This window comes from Erpetoichthys calabaricus, chromosome 9, assembly GCF_900747795.2.
Source record: "Erpetoichthys calabaricus chromosome 9, fErpCal1.3, whole genome shotgun sequence".
Lineage (NCBI taxonomy): Eukaryota > Metazoa > Chordata > Cladistia > Polypteriformes > Polypteridae > Erpetoichthys > Erpetoichthys calabaricus.
The window spans coordinates 185,700,784-185,723,292 of NC_041402.2; the positions used below are offsets into that span (position 1 = coordinate 185,700,784).

At 44.9% G+C, this 22,509-nt stretch overlaps 1 protein-coding gene across 1 annotated transcript in view; it reads right to left on the minus strand.

The window, feature by feature from the left end:
* Positions 1 to 294: 294 nt before the first annotated feature.
* The window catches only part of lamc3 (laminin, gamma 3), a 232,446-nt gene continuing 210,231 nt past the window's right edge, over positions 295 to 22,509 (minus strand). The window contains exons 26-28 of the mRNA XM_051932256.1: positions 20,569 to 20,706; positions 12,961 to 13,060; positions 295 to 996 (exon numbers count right to left, since the gene is read on the minus strand). Coding sequence (XP_051788216.1) covers positions 746 to 996; positions 12,961 to 13,060; positions 20,569 to 20,706 — 489 coding nt within the window. The 3' untranslated portion in view covers positions 295 to 745. The remainder of the gene's footprint in view (positions 997 to 12,960; positions 13,061 to 20,568; positions 20,707 to 22,509) is intronic.

Here is a 22,509-nt window from a genome sequence, read left to right on the forward strand (position 1 = left end):
TTCAACCCCTTATTTCCATCCCATTGAATTTATTAGTCAAGGCGCTAAGATGTGAGACATTCCCTTTTTTTATTTTAAACACCGTACACGCCGTCCACTCTTTTTCCACGCGCCCCTTTCTCGCTGCAGTCTGTTTCATGAGCCCTGTAGGTCTTTCATATCTATCTATCTATCTATCATATAGTGCCTTTCACTATCTATCTATCTATCTATCATATAGTGCCTTTCACTATCTATCTATCTAATAGTGTCTTTCATATCTGTCTCTCTACATCCTTCACAGTTGTCCTTCTGTCTGCCTGCCTGCTCGATCCTAAATTTAGAAATCTTTGATGCACGCCTTCTATATTTGCCTGTCTGCCTAAAGCTTGCTGTAGGCATTAAAAAATATATCTGATAAAAAAATCGCCATACTTTGACTACTTACATGTATTAAATATCCATCTTAAAGTAATTTAAAACTTGAAATTTTAACAGAAGTTTTCTCAGGTAAACAAGCATAGCGTCTTGTACTTTTATTTCGATGGCCGTTCTCTCGCAGCAGGACGCGCTCCCATCAGTCGTAAGAAACCGCCGGTTTTTCGGTTCCTTCTGCCACCGCAAAGCAGCTTTACAAGAGGGGCCAAAAAAGGCTGAGATGCCCCCTCGGAGCTGTGATTGACATTCGAGAGTCTGCTGCAGACGTCACAAGGGTCGCGCGCTGTGACTCGAGCGAGCGGGAGGGGAGGAGCGCGCACGTGGCCGCTCATTGGGGCGTCTTGGTGCAGCCTGACGGCACATTTCGGACGATGTCCTCCAGGCTGAGCTTCTCCTCCAGGATCTCTACGATGTCCTGCTCGACTTGTCTTATCTGCACGTCCTGCCGCCGCGCCGCCTCCTCCAGCGCGGTGATCTTCAACCCCAGCGGCTCGCTCTGCACTTTTTGCCGCAGGACCTTCAGCTGGCTGGCGGTTTCATTCAGGAGGCTCTCCAGATCTGCGCTTTCCTGGCTCGAGTCTTTGTTTTTCGGGAAGTGGCGACGGAGGCAAACAGAAAGAGAGAAAGAATCAATCACCAAAAGTAAAAAATGGAACAAAAACTGGGAACAAAATAAACCTGCCGCCATAGAAGTTCTGACTGACGTTTTCTTCACATTAAAAACTTGATTAGGGTGAAACGTAATCACACGAACTGCTGAATTATCACAGCCCTAAACAGAATGACTGCGGTGGGTTGGCACCCTGCCCTTGATTGGTTCCTGCCTTGTGCCCTGTGTTGGCTGGGATTGGCTCCAGCAGACCCCCGTGACCCTGTGTTCGGATTCAGCGGGTTAGAGACTGGATGGATGGATAAACAGACTGATTTTACAGTACACATTCAAAGAGCCCACCCAAACCGACAGAGATGCTTATTAAAAGCTTAGCCGATCAAACTTCATATAATCCAAGCTCTTTATAGTGGGCACCCTGTGAAATACAAAGTAAGGAGACTTTAATAAACTTGCCCAGTGTTCCATTTTTTTAATCAACTTGCACACACTTGTGCTGTGTGGCTTCTAGGGGGCTTCATAGGGTACAAGGCAGGGACAAATCCCTGGATGGGGTGCCAGTCCATCACCCCACCCCAAACCTCCAACACACACACACACAGAAACCTGGCTTCATAAACTCCTCCATTACAGGATTGAGTCTAAACTTCAATTATTAACCTCCAAAGCTTTAAATGGCCTCGAAGAGGACTACATCAGTGACCTGCTCCACCACTCTGCTCCTGCTCGCCCGCTAAGGTCCTCTGATTCTGGCCATCTTGCTGTGCCCCACCGTGACCTGCACTCTGTGGGTGACAGCGGGGCCTTCAGCTGTATATAGTGTCCTCCCGAAATTAATGAGATCAGAGAGGAATGAAGGTCAGTAGGACCACCACGACAGAATACATGTGTGTGAATGAGAGGAAGGTCGGTGGAATGGAGAGGATGGAGGGAGTAGAGCTGGCAAAGGTGAACAAGTTTAAATACTTGGGAGTAATGGGGAGTGTGGAAGAGAAGTGAAGAAGAGAGTGCAGGCAGGGTGGAGAAGAGTGTCAGGAATGATTTGAGACATCAGCAAGAGTGAAAGGGAAGGTCTACAGGACGGTAGTGAGACCAGCTGTGTTATATGGGCTGGAGACGGTGGCACTGACCAGAAAGCAGGAGACAGAGCTGGAGGTGGCAGAGGTAAAGATGTAAAGATTTGCATTGGGTGTGATGAGGATGGACAGGATTAGAAATGAGGACATTAGAAGGTCAGCTGCAGGTTTGAAGACAAAGTCAGAGAGGCGAGATTGTGTTGGTTTGGACATGTGCAGAGGAGAGATGCTGGGGATATTGGGAGAAGGATGTTAAAGATAGAGCTGCCAGGGAAAAGGAGAAGAGGAAGGCCTAAGAGAAGGTTTATGGATGTGGTGAGGTGATGGGTGTGACAGAGCAGGATGACAAGGACAGGAAGAGATGGAAAAAGATGATCTGCTGTGGTGACACCAAACGGGAGCAGCCGAATGAAGATGAAGAAGCAGCTGACTCCATTCATTCTTTTATAAACACTCCTCTGTTCAGGATGGCGTCGAATTCAACCTGACATTCTGCCCCTTCTTTCAGTTTAACTTTCTGTCCAGATGCCCTGGATAATCTGTGCGTGTTGTGTCGTATCACATATGATGTTATCTGCTCGGCTTTTCTTTTAGTATAGTGTTTAGTATTTTTCTCTGGTTTATTGTCTTTTATTCTGTTTAATGCCTTTGTGTATACTGTATCAACCTGTTTAAGTGTTCTATTCAGGAAACACCCGTATCCAGTGTTACATACACCTGCTGTCTCTTTATGAGACTCTGTGAAGCGCCTTGAGCATGGGAAAGGCGCTATAAAAATAAAATGTATCACTATTATTATTATCCATTCACACATCCTTTTCCCAACCCGCTGAATCCGAACACAGGGTCACGGGAGTCTGCTGGAGCCAATCCCAGCCAACACAGGGCACAAGGCAGGAACCAATCCCGGGCAGGGTGCCAACCCACCGCAGGGCACATGCACACACACACACCAAGCACACACTAGGGACAATTTAGGATCACCAATCCACCTAACCTGCATGTCTTTGGACTGTGGGAGGAAACCCACGCAGACACGGGGAGAACATGCGAACTCCACGCAGGGAGGACCCAGGAAGCAAACCTCAGGTCCCCAGGTCTCCCAACTGCGAGGCAGCAGCGCTACCCACTGTGCCACCGTGCCACCCCATTATTATTATTAATTATTATTATTATTTACATACACGACTCCTCTTAACAGAATTCTGGATAAATGCTCAGATGTCATTAAACTGTGCAAAAAAAAAATTAAAAAGTTAAAAGTCGTCATCATCATCAGAAAAAAAATAAATCATAAAACCTGTGAGAGTTTTCCTGTTTTATAAATACGTTTAGTCCTCCATAACATCCACCCCCTCGCCTTCAGGCTTCGTGCACTGAAATGCCACATGATATATGAATCAGCGGCGACTGAACGACCAGCGGCCAGCGTCCGTAACATTACAGAGCTCTCAGTGTCTGAGCAGAGAGCAAAAGTTCAAGTTTGGTTGGGCAAACTTGGAGCAGATGGGGCAGAGTCTGAAAGGGATAAACTGGCAAAAACGTTTAGGCAGGGAGCCAGTCGAGGGGCAGTGGAGGAGGTTTAACAAACAGGACACGCTTAGAGTAATATTTGGAATTACAGTGGTGCCTCGGTATACATCCTTAATCCGTTTCTAGATCCTCGGACTTATACCAAACAGGACGTATACCAAACAAATTTTTCCCATAAGAAATAAAGGGAAAATGATTAATCCATTCCCATGAACAGTCATCCTTCTTGGTGTGCTGGGGAGGCAGCATTAAGAAGAAAGACGCCTCACGTCTGGACAAACTGGTGAGGAAGGCAGGCTCTATTGTTGGCATGGAGCTGGACAGTTTGACATCCATGGCAGAGCGACGGGCGCTGAGCAGACTCCTGTGCTTTCATATCTATCTATCTATCTATCTATCTATCTATCTATCTATCTATCTATCTATCTATCTATCTATCTATCTATCTATCTATCTATCTATGATATAGTGCCTTTCACATCTATCTATCTATCTATCTATCTATCTATCTATCTATCTATCTATCTATCTATCTATCTATCATATAGCACCTTTCATATCTATCTATCTGAAAAAAATCCTATTGTTATTGGTATATTATACATTGATGGGGTTGTATAAAATAATTTAAACACTGCTTAATACTAAAATACATAAAATACAAAAGCAATTAGATGAAATAAATTAAAATTTAACCTCACTTTACTTTTTAATAACGTCTTTGTTTTTCACAATCGTAGATACCGTTGTTCTCAGCATACGGTATGCAGCAGACATGTCCCGGATACATATGCCACCTTCATACTTTTCAACAATCACTTCAAATTTACGCGAAAAAACACAAAATCACGTGAAAATTCACAGAGAGTTATAGTGCGGGTCGTTCACTGAATGCTAGCAACTGGCGCACTGACGCTCGTGGGCAGAGTAGGGTAGCACGCGGTGTGACGATGCAGGTCCGCTCCACGCTCCCATACGTCCTTACGGGAAGCCCTGAACCCGACAGCGTTGGTAATGTCACCGAGATGAGCTGACAAATGAGGACAATTCTCAAATGGAGCCAGGGGATAGTGCAAGAATGCCAAGTGTTTTTATTTAAGACAAAAAGAAGTGTCCAAACAAAAAGTGCAGTGCATCTGGTTTCAATAAATAATCCTTTTTAATAAAATCCCTGTGTGCGTCCATGTGTCCGTGTGTGTCTTCTGGTGAAGTGCACATGTGCGGGGCACGGTGCGACGCTTCAATGCAGATGCTTCAAAGGCCGCCTGACGCATCACACAAGACAGAGTGGGCGGGACCTATAAAATATCGCATGGCCGATCCAATCGGATTTCGGTAAATGAGGTAAGACCTAAAACAAAAGGCACTAAAAATCCACTCGGGTACTGAGACGCAGAGACCAGCTTCCCCAAAGAGGTGGGATTAGTGTTTGTTGTTGTGCGAGTGTTCACTCTGAGGATGTCAGATTTACGATTAAGAAGCCTGGCCCAGTAAAGTGTAAAGTGTCAGTCGTTGAAGGGGTTTTCCTAAATAAACGAATTTTCATGATATTACAATAGGATTACTTTTAAAAGTAGATTTGATTTTCGCGCACATAAAATCCATTGCTGGGGAGACGCCACACATACAATAATCAGCTGCATGCCAGCACAGATTAAAATACTTGCTGGGCAACTGCACAGTACTTGCTGGAGAGACGCCACAGCAAGCTAAAATAAAGAGAGGCAGGATAGGAGACACAACACATCAATCAGCAGCCACAGAGGAGAGGATAAATGTAATATTAATTATACTTACTGTATTGTCATATACGTTTCTATTTTATTTTTATTATTATTTTACTTAAGGCTTCTTGCAAAAATATTTTTGACAAAAAAAAATTAAGACAAGAAACAGAATGAGGTCAAAGTCCCCTGCCATTTAATATAGACTGTTCCTACTAATGTTTATGCACTACTGTTCTAGCGTCCGTTATTGTAATGGGCTTAATGTCTAGTTATTTAATAAATATCCATAAAACAAGTGTTCTGTGGGGATAAAAACAACAATAAATAAATCTGATAAAATCCGAGGTTAAAAATGCAGTCTCACTCTTTCCGATCACAGCCCACCTGTGCAGGTGCGAGTCACTCCAACTACTTCATTAACATCCCCGCGGTTGTGCAATTGCGGCCACGGAGAACGACACGACTATACGGGTTAAAACCTGGCCCTTTTTTTGAAGCCGCGGACCCGCTATACCACATGAGGTGTTCTAGCACGCGAGTCGTATTCCAAACAAAGGTCATATGCCAAGCAACATTTTTCGCGTCCAAACAGGACGTATACCAAGTTGGACTTATTCCAAAGCGGATGTATACTGAGGTACCACTGTAGTAAGAAATAAAAAATAGAAAAAAAAAACATCTCTCTATTATATAAAAAAATCCCGTGACACGACTTTTTGGAAGATTTTTTCAAGTCCCGCCCTCCTCTCAGCCATTTCCGGTTCACGGCCCACACTTGCTGTCCTCTCACCTCACATTGGTGTGAATACTTTTGTCAGACACACTTCCTGCTCTTTCAACTCTTTTAAATTTTTCCATTTTCCTCAATTTAAGTTCCCAATTAAAGAAGACTTATTAAGTCCAAATCTTATTGATGAATTTCATCATGAAGGGAAATCAACAGAAAAAATGAGTATACCTGACAATCCTAGTACCGAGAAACGATGAAGTCAGACAAACTAATGCGAAAATTGTCGATCGGTTACACGGCAAATTGGTTAAATGTGTATCAATAGACTGAAACAGTTGGTGGTGATGGTGCGGAAGATGAAAACATCAACTTACAATATCATGTAGAATATCTACAACCATTAACACCGTCTGGTTTTCCACCGCACAAATTACTGTAGAAAGAAGGATGTATCCAAGAAAGGTAATGTAGTACATCATCAGGGGATAACATGAGACACCAAAGGAGATCTTGATATGCCAATCATATTAAAACATTTACAGTTTCCCGTTAGAATAGCTTTGCTAAGACAATTAACAAATCACAGGGACAAACATTCGAAAACGTCGGTTTATTTAATAAAGAGAAAAAAACGAAATTTACTCACGGGCAGTTATACGTTGTGTTGTCACGATGAAAGTCCAAACACAGAATCAAAATTCAATGCGATATTGACGAAAATTTAATGAAAAAAATGTTTATTACTGAAGTTTTACAGTAAAAGTGTAAGTTTAAAAAGTATTTGCGTGTTAATTTTAAAGCCAAACAGAATAAAATGTATTACGCAACAAATACCTCTAACGCAACATGAAACACAATTAACTTTCAATTTATTACGTTTTACTATTTTTTACTATGGTTAATTACTCGCTGCAATGTAAAATAGTTAGTTCTATTATGCATATCTAACAATTCCCATGAAAATAACAATTTGGTGTGACGGGTGGCCGGGTCCCATGCCTGGCCGGGACGCCACTTCAACACTGGATCCGGGGTTAGCAGCCATGGGATGCACTCCACATCCCACCGGAATGCTTGGTGGCAGTCCTCCTGGGTTACATCGGGGCCTAAGAGGTGGGACTTCAGGACTCAGACCTGTTGGGCTCTGTGGCCACCACCCAGAGGAGCTGCATGGCTTAATGAGCCTCTGTGGGCCGGAAGGCAGCCACACCTAGAAGTGCAACCTAATTAGGCCAATTACCACCTGGAGCACTTCCGGGAGGGCTACAGAAAGAGCCGGCAGCCACTACTCAGGGCCAAAATCTGGAGGAAGAGGACAAGGTGGTCTGGGAGGAGGAGGAGTGGGAGTGGTGGTGGTGGTGGTGCCTGAAGAAGGGTTTTTGGTTACTGTGAGTGCTTTTTGGATTGTGTATTGCCTGTGGGGTTCACGGGGAAGACGTGCCCCACAGGTGAAGAACAATAAAAGTCTGGTGTGTTTGAAACGTGCCTCAGTGTGAATCTGTGCTGGGTCGGGCACGTATATAGCACCTTATTCACACTGTTTAAATTGTACATCCGCATCCCCATACGCAAGCAGCAGATTCTCAAAGAGGCTAGTGAGTAGTGCCTGGCCAAGGGTTGGTGAGTGAGGCAAGCAGGGGGCAAAGCCCCCCTAGTTTACAGGTTATAAAAAAGAACCAACAAAGGAAAAATAGATGAATAAGCGTACAAGACTAATAACTGTGGGGCATGTAAGAGCAGCCATTAAAAAGGATATCAGGGAAGCTAAATGGTATTTAGAAACAAAAGTTCAGAAAAGGTGAAAGATGACCTGAAGAGATTCTTTGGGTATTTTAGTAGTAACAGTACAGTCAAGGAGGAGATGAAGAGTATCAAGAATAGTAAAGGAGGTTTAACATATACTGACAGTAAAACAGAAAAAGCTTCACATGTGAGGATGTGGATAACCTCCAGCAGTAACAGGGACTACTAAGGAGGTACTGAGGGATTTGGAAATTGTAGAGAGCGAAGAGCTGCTGTGATTAAATAAGCTGAAATCAAACGAGTCACCAGGAACAGATCATATTTACCACAGAATTCATAAACAGGTCAGTGAGTAACCTTGATGCATATTGTTAGAAAGTCACTGCACACTGGGGAGATTCCTAAAGACTGGAAAATGGCAACAATGATCTCATCATATAAAAAGGGTGACCAGGCAGATCTAAGCAGCTATAGGTCAGTAAGCTTAAGTGCATCGCAGGTAAAATAATGGAAGGAATTATTAAGGAGAAGATGGAGCAACACCTGGCAAGAACAGGAGTTTAACTGAACAGTCAGCATGGGGTCAGAAGAGGGAGGTCGTGTTTTACTAACATGCTGGAATTCTATGAGAAAGCAACAAAAAGATACGACCAGAGTGGCGCATGTGAGATTATTTATTGTGACTTTGAGAAAGCCTTTGAGAAAGTGCCAGAAACTGAAAGAAGTGCAAGTTCAGTGTGTGGATGGGTGCAGAATTGGCTCAGACAAAGGAAGCTGAAGGTGATGGTGTGAGGAACCTCATCAAAACTGGTTGATGTTAAGAGTGGTGACCAGCAGGGGGCAGTGCTGGGGTCGTTGCTATTTCTAATATATATAAATGATTTGGATAGGAATATAAATAACAGGCTGGTGAAGTTTACAGATGATACCAAGTGAGGTGGACTGGCAGATAATTGAGAATCCATTATATCATCACAGAGGGGCTTGGACAGCAGACAGGCTTGGGTAGATTGGTGGACGATGAAACTGAGTGTCAGTAAATGTAAAGTGTTACACATAGGAAATAAAAATGTGAGGTGTGAATACACAATGGGAGGTCTGAAAATCGAGAGTCCACCTTATGAGAAGGATTTAGGAGTCATAGTGGACTCCAAGCTATCGACTTCCAGACAGTGTTCAGAAGCCAATAAGAAGGCTAACAGAATGTCAGGTTATATAGCGCCTTGATGTGTAGGAGTACAAGTCACAGGAGGGTCTGCTCAAGCTTTATAACACACTGGTGAGGCCTCATCTGGAGTTCTGTGTGCAGTTTGGGTCACCAGGCTACAAAAAGGACATAGCAGCACAAGAGAAGGTCCAGAGAAGAGTGACGAGGCTGATTCCAGGATTGAGGATATGAGGAGAGATTGAAGGAGTTGAACCTTTTCAGTTAAAGCACACTGAGATTAAGAGGGGACATGACTAAAGTGTTTAAAATTATTAAAGGAATTAATCCAGTGGATCGCAGCCGTTACTATAAAATAAATTCGTCAATAAGAACGCCGTCACATGGTGAGAAACTTGTCAAGGGCAGATTCTGCAGAAATTGTAGGAAAGAACTACACACCCCAGCCAAAATAGCAGGCTTTGTGTGAAAGAAAATGATAGAATTATAGGAATGTTTCTCCCTTTTTTCACTAAACAGTTTATGATTTGTTTTCACCTTCTTTGTGTAGATCAGCGTTTCTCAACCTTTAAGTATTTGCGACCCGAGTTTTCATAACAGTTTTAATCGCACCCCCCATAACGTTTTTTTGAAAGGAGCCCACTAATACCAATTTATTCTTTTTTAATTAATGATATATCATAGATGCATATTTTATTATACCTTTTATCGACATTTATCTAACTTTATATTTATGTTTCTAGTATCAGAGTGTAGTTTAAGTTCATTTGTTTTGGTTTCAGATGTATTTTTCATATTTTCAATTCTTGTTTTCTTTTTTTCACATCTTCACGCCCCCCTCTTTTTGATACTTCATGCCCCCCTAGGGGGTCCCACCCCACAGTTTGAGAACCACTGGTATAGATAAAAATCTCTCTCTATATATATATATATAAAATCCAAAGTCTGTCTGTCTGTCTGTCCGCTTTTCACGAAAGAACTACTTAACGGATTTAGATCAGGTTTTTTTCTAGAATTTGCTTGAACATTCCGGTTGATTTTGCGACTTCTCTCATTGCGCTAAGTATTAAAAGTTCGCTTGTGGTATCGATTTATGTGTATGAATCTGAGAGACACGCAGCGGGCCGAGGGGAGGGGGGTGGGTGCCTCGGGGGTGTACCTTACCTCTGCTTAGCTAGCAAATGAGAAAGATATTTAACAGATTTAGATCAGGTTTTTTTCTAGAATGTGCTTGAACATTCCTGTTGGTTTTGCGACTTCTCTCATCTTGCTAAGAATCATAGTTTGCTTGCAGGAGTGATATATTCACGCTAATCCAAGAGAGCAGCTGCAAGCCGAGGGGACGAGGAAGCAGGACGCCGGGAGTAGGAGATTAGGTGTGGCCTGTCGCCACGTGTTGGAGCGCACCTTGCCTCCGCTTAGCTAGTGATAGCTGTTTGTTTATTGATTTTTAAACTTTGTCCTGGACGGCTAGTATTGAAATAAAGATGGACTGAGTTCTGACCGGATTTCACTTGGTTTAATTTTTTATTACACAAAATCTGCCATTTTGGCAGGGGCGTGTCGACTTCTTGTATCCACTGTATAGAGACACGGAATAAGTGGCCAAGTAGTGTGGTGGAGAGTGGGAGTTTAGGGACCTGCAGACCTCAACGTGATGTTGTTTTTGTGCAGTTGGGTGGACTGGAGGGTTGAATGGCCCGTTCTCATCAAAATCTTTCTGATGCTCATATAGTTAGGTCCATAAATATTTAGACAGAGACAACTTTTTTCTAATTTTGGTTCTGTACATGACCACAATGAATTTTAAATGAAACAACTCCGATGCAGTTGAAGTGCAGACTTTCAGCTTTAATTCAGTGGGGTGAACAAAACGATTGCATAAAAATGTGAGGCAACTAAAGCATTTTTTGAACACAATCCCTTCATTTCAGGGGCTCAAAAGTAATTGGACAAATTAAATAACTGGAAATCAAATGTTCATTTCTAATACTTGGTTGAAAACCCTTTGCTGGCAATGACAGCCTGAAGTCTTGACCTCCTGGACATCACCAGATGTTGGGTTTCCTCCTTTTTAATTCTCTGCCAGGCCTTTACTGCAGCGGCTTTCAGTTGCTGTTTGTTTGTGGGCCTTTTTATCTGAACTTTAGTCTTCAACAAGTGAAATGCCTGCTGAGTTGGGTTAAGATCAGGTGACTGACTTGGCCATTCAAGAATTTTCCACTTCTTTGCTTTAATAAACTCCTGGGTTGCTTTGGCTGTATGTTTTGGGTCATTGTCCATCTGTATCATGAATCAATTTGACGTCATTTAGCTGGATTTGAGCAGACAGTATGTCTCTGAACACCTCAGAATTCATTCGGCTGCTTCTGTCCTGTGTCACATCATCAATAAACACTAGTGTCCCAGTGCCACTGGCAGCCATGCACGCCCAAGCCATCACACTGCCTCCCTCCACCGTGTTTTACAGATGATGTGCTATGCTTTGGATAATGAGCTGTTCCACGCCTTCTCCATACTTTGTTCTTGCCATCATTCTGGTAGAGGTTGATCTTGGTTTCATCTGTCCAAAGAATGTTTTTCCAGAACTGTGCTGGCTTTTTTAGATGTTCTTTACCAAAGTCCAATCTAGCCTTTCTATTCTTGAGGCTTATGAGTGGCTTACACCTTGCAGTGCACCCTCTGTATTTACATTCATGCAGTCTTCTCTTTATGGTAGACTTGGATATCGATACGCCGACCCCCTGGAGAGTGTTGTTCACTTGGTTGGCTGTTGTGAAGGGGTTTCTCTTCACCATGGAAATGATTCTGCGATCATCCACCACTTTTGTCTTCTGTGGACGTCCAGGTCTTTTTGCATTGCTGAGTTCACCAGTGCTTGCTTTCTTTCTCAGGATGTACCAAACTGTAGATTTTGCCACTCGTAATATTGTAGTAATTTCTCAGATGAGTTTTTTCTGTTTTCGCAGCTTAAGGATGGCTTCTGTCACCTGCATGGAGAGCTCCTTTGACCGCATGTTGTCTGTTCACAGCAAAATCTTTCACATGCAAGTACCACACCTCAAATCAACTCCAGGCCTTTTATCTGCTTAATTGATAAGGACATAACGATGGACTTGACCACACCTGCCCATGAAATAGCCAAAGAGTCAATTGTCCAATTACTTTTCAGCCCCTGAAATGAAGGATTGTGTTCAAAAAATGCTTTAGTTGCCTCACATTTTTATGCAATCGTTTTGTTCACCCCACTGAATTAAAGCTGAAAGTCTGCACTTCAACTGCATCTGAGTTGTTTCATTTAAAATTCATTGTGGTAATGTACAGAACCAAAATTAGAAAAAAGTGGTCTCTGTCCAAATATTTATGGACCTAACTATATGTTTAATATATTACATCATTTATACATTTTAATTACAGTATGTATGAGTTATTTGGTTGTATATTTTTGATGGGACTCATTCAGAGGGGATCACCTCTCTGTCAACAGAGAAAGGTTTATCTGTTCTGCTGCCAGTCTCGGATCCTATTGATAAACTAGACGAAGCACATGAATGAAATTATTCATTTAAATGTGTAATTTGAAGCAGTCAAATCCAGAAAGTGAATCAATACGACCTTCGCTAACTGCAACCCCAAACATTTAAAGTGCGTGGACCGGAGGAAATTGGTGGTGGACTTTTTAGGAAGAAACAAGACTGCTACCTTATCACTGGTGGATTTCGCCCCTTTTTACTACAACATTTTTGGCGAGTTGTCCCCAGACGTGTATTTTCGCACTGAGAATGACGTCTTACCATGCGAGGCTACTACTGCACCAGGGGTGGCAGGGCTATGTCTGCTAGCTATTGGTGTCTGAAGACATGCCCATAGTATTCTGAAATACAAAGTCACAGGTTTGCTTTTTCCGCCTTCAAAGAAACAAAACTAAATAAAAAAACCAAAGCTATACTTCTCCGTACTTATTTGTAGCAGGAGCTCCCTGAGCACTCGGGATTGCTGCTCCAAGGAGAGCGCCGCCAATCTCATGCTGTCCTGGGCCTGCAGCACAGCTCCTGCAATCTGAGAGACAGACAACGCCATGAGAAGGCCAGCGTGTGGGCGACGTTACCTTACAGACATACACAGAAGTGAACCCAACTGGCACTGGCACACCCAATCGAGTCCAGCTGCAGTTTTAGGCCTCGGACAGATTCAACGACCCGGGACACTCTGAGGCCCCTGTTCAGCTGCATCTCTCTTTTGACCCCACCTGCGTGTTTGTGGTACACTTTTGTGCTAAATATATTATTATAGTAATGATGGAAAACTGAACATGTGTGCGAAAAAATATTTATTATAAATAAAAAAAGCTTCACCAGGATAAAGTACCGTGCTGATATAATAAACGTCTCTTCGTACTCGCTGCGAGGTCATGAGCCGTCATCCCCAAATGGGCGCGCAAAGCCACTCGGCTAACAGAGAAGGTCTCAGCTGGGCGACTCAAACGACTACTTTATACGTCTTCGAGCTTCTGAGGGTGAGTGCGTCATTCCTCTGGGGCATAAACTCCACCCCAGTTAATGCACAATTAATATAAATATTAACGTCATGTACACCAGTAATCCTACAGTACTAATGATATAACACAGAGAGGACCACTAGGACAGGACTCTAAAGAGCTCCTAAACGTCTGGCCTGTAGTATTGCATATTTTGACTGTTTACACAAATTATATGATTTATTCAACTCCGAGTCTATAAGAATATGTCGTGTTAACCATAGCCGAGTGCAGCATATCATTTACAAGGGGGCTCTGCCGCCTGCTCGCCTACCCCTGGCGTTGGGTATCCCGAAATACATTAGTCGAGCTCGTTCGTTTTGGAGCCGTGCCCGCTTTGCCCGCGGCATTTCAGACGCGCGTTGTAGGCGCCTGCATTCATTGATTTTATCCAGGCGGGCTCGTGTTTGTATATCCGTCAGTCGAGCTCGTTCGTTTTGAACCTATGCCTGCTTTGCTTCCGCGTTCGTTTTGAACCCGTGCCTGCTTTGCTTCCGCAGTCTCAGACACGCGTTGTAGTCGCCTGCGTTCATTGATCTTATCCAGGTGGGTTCGTGTTTGTATCGTTGAGCTGTATTGTGTTTGAATTTGGTGTAAAGCGTTCAGCAGTTTGTACAAACCCAGCAGCACATTATTCCTAACTTCACTCTGCAGTAGTGCCACTCACAATATGGCGGTGACGCTTGCGCCTTCCGTACCATGTCGGGTTTCACTATGCTGTGTAGGCGCCTTTGCCTTTACTATCTTTGTGGACCTGTGGGGCCTCCGTAGCCTCTTCTGTTTGAATCTGGGCTGCAGCACAGAATCCTCTTCTTTGTGTGGCCGTGTCGGTAGTCATTAGCTATGGGCGCGTTGTTGCTTCATTTCTCATTCACGTCAGTTGAGCTCTTTCGTTTTTGGGCCTTGACTCCTTCGTGCGCGGTGGATATGACTTCTCTTGCAGTGTATGAGACGTGCGCTGTATGCGCCTGCGCAGTACGTCTCATGGTCCCATCGCCGTGTACCTGCGTCCATGCCATCCGGTTTACCATTCTTGGTTAGTAATATGGATTCTTCTTCCTTAGCATTTCCCATTTTTCTATGGGGTCAACCTACTGATTACCAGTGTAGATCCTTAGCCACAGAGCCGTTAGTCCGTTGAGTGCAGCATATAACTAACGTATTAAACAGTGCAGTCTCATGAATGACACGTGGCAAACGCAGATATAAAACGAATACTAGAAAATACAAAATGTGAATATTTTTTGTTCAGTTTGTTTCTAATACGTGACACCAAAACAACTGCTTGGGATGCAGAACTGAAAGACCTCGATAGTTTAGAAGTTTAAGTTTAATAAATGCTGAATACACCTTTGAGTGTAGGAACTAAAGGGAATTGAAATCCTCATGAGGGGCGTCAGTTCACCAGCGAAACAGGGGAGGGGCTCCAGAAAGGGGGCATCGATTTATGGGCCTCAGATCTGTCCGAGGCCTAAAACTGTCCTGACCGCAGCTGGACACTTCTCGGCACACCAGCCAGGGGGCGCTGACGCTCACACATAAACACAGAAACAGCCACACTCTGTCCTTTACTGACGCTTTATGGCGTATTTAGACCCCTTCACCTTCCACACATTTTGTTATGATGCAGCCTTGTCCTAAAATCATTTAAGTTTATGTTTTCCTTCATCAAATGAAACTCAATACCCATAATGACAAAGTGGAAAAAGGATTGTGGGAATTTGTTGATAAATTATTAAAAAAACAATTGAAATATCCCACTGACACAAGTATTCAGACCCGGACAAAATATGAAGCCCTACCAGGCAGCGACTCAAGACTGTGAATCAACGTGACATTTACTAACTGCAACCCCAAACATTTAAAGTGCAAGGACTGAAAGAAATTGGTGGTGGATTTTTAGGAAGAAACAACGAGATTTGGGTTTGACAAGACGAGCTTCACACACCTGGATCTTCTCCAGCGCTTTTAGGGTAAATGGAGACCACCAGTGGACGGCTGTTGTCAGTTCCCTCCAGAGAGGTTTGATTGGGTCCAAGTCTGGCGACGCAAGGACATTCACAGCATTGCCACTCAGGTGTTGTCTTAGCTTCGGCTGAGGTCTCGAGTGCTCTGCAGCAGGTTTTTGTAAATTGTTATCTCTGTCCATTCAGCTTGTCCTCCACCCTGACTAGTCTCCCAGAACTTTGCTGCTGCAGAACAACCCCACAGCGGGGTGCTACCAGCTCCATGCTTCACTGTTGGGATGGCCTGACACAGGGGGTAAAGCCAGTGGTCTCAAACACCAGTCCTGGAGGGCCACATTGGCTGCAGGTTTTCATTCTAACCCTTTTCTTAATTGGTGACCTGTTTTTGCTGCTAATTAACTCCTTTTCCTTTCATGACTTGATTTCTAAGATTTGTTCCCCTAAATTGCTTCATCGTTCCCCTCAGTTGCTTCATTTCTTTCCTTAAATGGCACCCAAACAGAAATGAAATGCGAAGTGAGGCAGCCAACAGAAGACCAACTCAGTCAGGGCCTCAAACTCCAACCAATTTCATTCCAACCAGTTGCTTAATCAGGCGCCAAGTCTTGTTGTTAATTAAACCTGTCCTTTAATCCCACGGCTTGTTGCTGCTCTCATTGTGCAATGGCAGACATTTCTGAAATTATTTACTTTCTCTTTTCTTAGAGCTCTGGTCAAATGTTTTGGGGACCTGAGTAGATCAGCATTCCTGAGACCTTCACCTTTCTTTATTTTCAGATATCGTATGATGGACGCCAGTTGTTTTGGCTCATTTTATATCTCATTATTGTTTGGCTGCTAATTAAGGGAAAAAAAACAATTGAGGGGTCTGAGTCTTCAAGAGCAAGTCAATTAAAATTAATTCATAAGAAGTTAATTAGCAGTACTAATTAAGGAAAGGGTTAGAATGAAAACCTGCAGCTACTGCGGCCCTCCAGGACAGGAGTTTGAGACCACTGGGGTAAGCTGTGTTCAGTTTCATCCACATATGACACTTAAAACTGAGGCTAAACAGTTCAGATCTTATTTCTCACAGTCTGAGAGTCCCTGAGGTGTCGTTTCTGCAAACTCCAAGTGGTCTTCCACGTGTCTTTTATGTCTTTATGTCTGGCCCCTCTTTCATAAAGCCCACCCAGATCGGTGGAGTGTCGCAGTGATGGCTGTCCTTCTGGACATCTCACCCATCTCCACACAGGTTCCCTGGATCTCAGCCACAGTGGTTCCTTGGTCAACTCTCTTGTCCTTCTTCCCGGGTGGCCAACTCTAGGAAGGGTCAGGTTTGTTCTAAACTTCTTCCATTCAAGAATAATGGAGGCCACGGTGCTCTTGGGAACCTTCAATGTGGATTGTTCACAAGGCTCTGCTGTTTTTGTGGCAGGAAGGTCAGCCATTGCCTAGGCCTCTTTCCCAGAGTTCCACTGGAGAGTGTGACGCATATCATCAGTTTAACCTGACGTGCGTCTCTCTCTCTGTGCCTTGCTGTTCTCGTTGGTCTGACTTGCTTTTCTTGCACCGTTTTTGGATTCTCGTCGAGGTGAACGATAAGTTTGTCTTTCTTTGGTATCGACCCCCGGCTTGTAATTTTGACAATGTTTTTTCTCCATATAATATAATTAAAATCTTTTTCGCTGTCCCTTGTTAAATAAGAACAACTAGCCAACCCGCGGCGTAGCATATGCCGCATAATTATTTATTGATGGGTGAACACTTCCTGAAGTGGTGGGTTTGAGGATACGACTGTGAGTGAATGAAAAGATGGAACTCTGGAGAGAGCAACATACAATTGTCCGTGACTGAAAACTGGTTTTGGCAGATACAGGCATATCTTTCTGAAAGTTTGGCCCTGTGCCTTATTAATTGTCATTGCAAGGGCCAATCTAACAGGAAATTGTCAGCGTGTAAAAGTAAAAGGCAAATTTGAATCTGATGGGATCAGGGATATCTTGGAAGTGAATGGTGATAGTAGCTGGAAGCACTTGGGACATGGCCACAATTTCTGCCTCGCCACCATAAACTCAGGAAGAATTCATGTAGTCAGCATATTGCTGAGCAGACTGTATGACTATGCTTCCGTGACTAAGACCAACGCTCTGTCGTGCGTACTCCATGGTCTTAGAGTTGGTGGGCGGGGCTCTGTCGTGTGCACCCCACGCACTGCCTGCTCCTGCCTCGAGAGCGAGGGTGGACGCAGGAGGAGGATTAGAGTTGGTGGGCGGGACCCAATAGTATTGTTTTGTCACCCGTGAGGTCATGTAATAACCTGTCAACTGCCTGGAATGCATATGCATGTGTCATTAGCACCTCGTCCCATATTATCAATTTGGATTGCAGAAGATGTTGAGTGTGTGGCGAGGTAGCTTTGATGTTGCATGCGGAAGTAGTATTCAGCCTCAACGGTATTTTAAAAACAGAATGTGCAGTTCGTCCACCCGGTAACAATGTTGCAGCTATTCCTGTAGATGCTACGATTGTAGGAATGTCTCCTCTAGCTCTGATGGTATGAATCAGGGTTTTGTAGACAAAGGTTTTCCCTGGTCCTGCAGGACCATCTAAGAGGAAGCATGTTTGTCGGGGATGGGAATCGCTGTATGCAGCGTGTAAAACAGTGTCAACAGCGTGTTTCTGTTCTATGTTGAGTTTGTCGTAGTGTTCTGGGAGAAGGGTTAGAGTTGGCGGGCGGGGCTCTGTGAGTTGGCGGGCGTGACTCTGTCGTGCGTATCCCATGGTCTTAGAGTTGGTGGGCGTGGCTCTGTGAGTTGGCGGGCGTGACTCTGTCGTGCATATCCCATGGTCTTAGAGTTGGTGGCCGTGGCTCTGTCGTGCATATCCCATGGTCTTAGAGTTGGTGGGCGTGGCTCTGTGAGTTGGCGGGCGGGGCTCTGTCGTGCGTATCCCATGGTCTTAGAGTTGGCGGGCGGGGCTCTGTCGTGCGTATCCCATGGTCTTAGAGTTGGTGGGCGTGGCTCTGTGAGTTGGCGGGCGGGGCTCTGTCGTGAGTATCCCATGGTTTTAGAGTTGGCGGGCGGGGCTCTGTCGTGCGTATCCCATGGTCTTAGAGTTGGCGGGCGTGACTCTGTCGTGCGTATCCCATGGTCTTAGAGTTGGCGGGCGTGACTCTGTCGTGCGTATCCCACGGTCTTAGAGTTGGTGGCCGAGGCTCTGTGAATTGGCGGGCGTGGCTCTGTCGTGCATATCCCATGGTCTTAGAGTTGGTGGGCGTGGCTCTGTGAGTTGGCGGGCGGGGCTCTGTCGTGCGTATCCCATGGTCTTAGAGTTGGCGGGCGGGGCTCTGTCGTGCGTATCCCATGGTCTTAGAGTTGGTGGGCGGGGCTCTGTGAGTTGGCGGACGTGGCTCTGTCGTGCGTATCCCATGGTCTTAGAGTTGGTGGGCGGGGCTCTGTGAGTTGGCGGGCGGGGCTCTGTCGTGCGTATCCCATGGTCTTAGAGTTGGTGGCCGTGGCTCCGTGAGTTGGTGGGCGTGGCTCTGTCGTGCATATCCCATGGTCTTAGAGTTGGTGGGCAGGGCTCTGTGAGTTGGCGGGCGTCATCGAGATATCAGGGGACCCGAAAATGTCGAGATCCGTCGAAAACCTGAGAGTGAAATTTTTGATGAATCTAAAGCCTTCGCTCCTCCCCCATAGACGACGGGTTATGGTGACCGAGGGCGCAAAGCAAAATGGCAAATTCCTCCATTTAAGATGAAATCTGCAACACAGTAAAGTGTGCAGAAAGTGAAGGGGGGTCTTTCTGAACCCACAATACACACACATACTGAGACAGTGCAGACGGAGCCCACCCAGACGCAGCTACACAAACACAGACCCCACACGCACATTGGTGTCAGGTGTTACATGAACATGGCTGCATGCACACGGACATTTGGGCCGCAAAAACACATAGAGGCATTGTGTCACACTCACACACACACACACACACACGCAAACAGAGGCACTGTGTCACACTCTCTCTCACACACACACACACACACACAGAGGCATTGTGTCACACTGACACACAAACACACACATAGAGGCACTGTGTCACACTCACACACACACACGCACGTAGGTACTGTGTCACACTCTCTCTCTCTCACACACACACACGCAAACAGAGGCACTGTGTCACACTCTCTCTCACACAAACACAAACATAGAGGCACTGTGTCACACTCTCACACACACACACGCACGCAAACAGAGGCACTGAGTCACACTCATACACACACACAGAGGCACTGTGTCATACACATACACACACACACACAGGGACTGTTTCACACTCACACACACAGGCATTGTGTCACATTCACACTCACAGACACACACAGGCACTGTGCCACACTCACACACACACACACACACACACACTAACTAACACACACACACACAGGCATTGTGTCACATTCACACTCACAGACACATACAGGCACTGTGTCACACACACACACACAGGCACTGTGTCACACTCACAGACACACACAGGCACTGTGTCACACTCACACACACACATACACACACTAACACACACACACAGGCAGTGTTTCACACTCACACACACACACACATGCATTGTGTCATATTCACACTCACACACACACACACACAGGCACTGTGTCACACTCACAGACACACACAGGCACTGTGTCACACTCACACACACACACACACACACAGGCACTTTTTCACACTCACACACACAAGCATTGTGTCACATTCACACTCAGACACGCACAGGCACTGTGTCACACACACACACACACACACACACACACACACAGGCATTGTGTCACATTCACACTCACACACACACAGGCACTGTTTCACACTCACACACACACACACACACACAAAGGCATTGTGTCACATTCACACTCACAGACACACACAGGCACTGTGTCACACTCACACACACTAACACACACACCCAGGCAGTGTTTCACACTCACACACACACACATGCATTGTGTCACATTCACACTCACACACACCCACAGGCACTGTGTCACACTCACACACACACACCTCGTCCTTCTCCTCCATTGCTCTCCTCAGCTCTGCTCTTATCATCTCCTGGGCTCCCAGATCCTCCAGGATGGCCGAGTTCATCTCGCTCGTCTCTCTCTTGATTTTCTTTGCTTGAGAGAGAAGTTCCTGTGCATCCTTGAGAAAGAAAAAGAAACAAAAGACAAAACTGTCAGGTGTCCTCTAGAAGGGACAATGACTGACTCGTTACTCGTGACTCGGTCCTTTAAGGAATGACAATCATAGGCATGAGGTGCCCAGAGCACTGAGGTCACCTGGCGATGATAGGTGGCATTTCTGGCATGCAGATTGTGGTGGGGCCATCCTATGATTATCCTGCATGTGTGCAGTCATCTCTGATGTAGACATGAACTTCCGCTAATTATTAGTGAGACTCGCAAGTTCACACACCTTTCACGTTACAAAAAAAATCACTAAGACAACAGGATCATTGTGATCCCATCCGACATCATCTTCATCTAACAAAATGGAGCCGTAGAGACAGCCATGCACTCGCATGATAAAGGAGTTGAAACTGCGGACGAGTTTGGATGGAGGACAGGACAGTTACTGACGTCTCTTCCTCTTCCAGCCCTAGAACATAGGAGCCCACAGAAGAGCACCAACCTCACTTCTGGACCATTCTGGAAGCCCTCCACCTTCTGGTCACTTTCACATTCATTATCAGAACCCGTGGAAGGCACAATAGCCTGCAGAAGCTTTCCCTCCAAAGAGCGCAGAATGACTTTATTTTCAATTCCACCTTTTTTGTTTCTGTTTAATTTTGCAAAGGATTGTTGCTTTTAAATGGAGTTCTCCAGGAGACCCCAACACTTCATCTTGTATCATCTAACAAAATCTATAACATATAGGAGAAAAATTCACAAAGTCACACCGAAGTCATAACAAGTAAGAGTTCATCAGTCAGGGGTACTTTGGGGTTAACTGGGTTTGGGTTCATTCCATTTAGAGTGGTCATTATGGTGAATGTGACACCAGGTTAAGACCACCCCTTGACATTGTGTGGAAGTGACAGCCTAGTCACTGATTAACCTTAACAGCTGAGCGCTCTGAGATTGAGGGACTCCAGTGATGAGAACTGTGGACCCCATAAGGTAATGCCAGAGGCAGTTTGATCCTTACTGCTGGTAATCCTTCAGGCACTTATGGACCTTGGAGCTGAGGCGATGCAGAGTTAACAAGACCCTGGCACTGCCATCTAATAGAAGGGATATCATTATGGCTGAGACCCCATAGCCCAGAGAGCACTAAGTTTTTATGTTTTGTTATATGGGTTGGAGACGGTGGCACTGACCAAAAAGCAGGAGACAGAGCTGGAGGTGGCAGAGTTAAAGATGCTAAGATTTGCATTGGGTGTGATGAGGAAGGACAGGATTAGAAATGAGGATATTAGAGGGTCAGCTCAGGTTTGGAGACAAAGTCAGAGAGGCGAGATGGTGTTGGTTTGGACATGTGTAGAGGAAAGATGCTGGGTATATTGGGAGAAGGATGCTAAGGATAGAGCTGCCAGGGAAGAGGAGAAGAGGAAGGCCTAACAGAAGGTTTATGGATTGTGGTAAGAAAGGACATGCAGGTGATAGGGGTGACAGAACAAGATGACGAGGACAGGAAGATATGGAAAAAGATGATCTGCTGTGGCGACCCCTAACGGGAGCAGCCGAAAGAAGGAGAAGAAGAAGAAGTGAACTCCTAGTAAAGTTTTGAGTTTTTGCTCAGTTTGGCCAGCCCTAGGAAGAGATGTGGTTGTTCTTCCATTTAAGAATTATGAAGGTCCACTTGGCAAACTTCCCCAACTCAACACAATCCCATCTCCAAGCTCTGTCGGCACTTCCTTGCACCTCTTGGCTTGGGTTTTACTCAACTTTGGGACCTTCTATAGACAGGTGTGTGATGTCCCTAATGAGTCCATTCGATTGAATT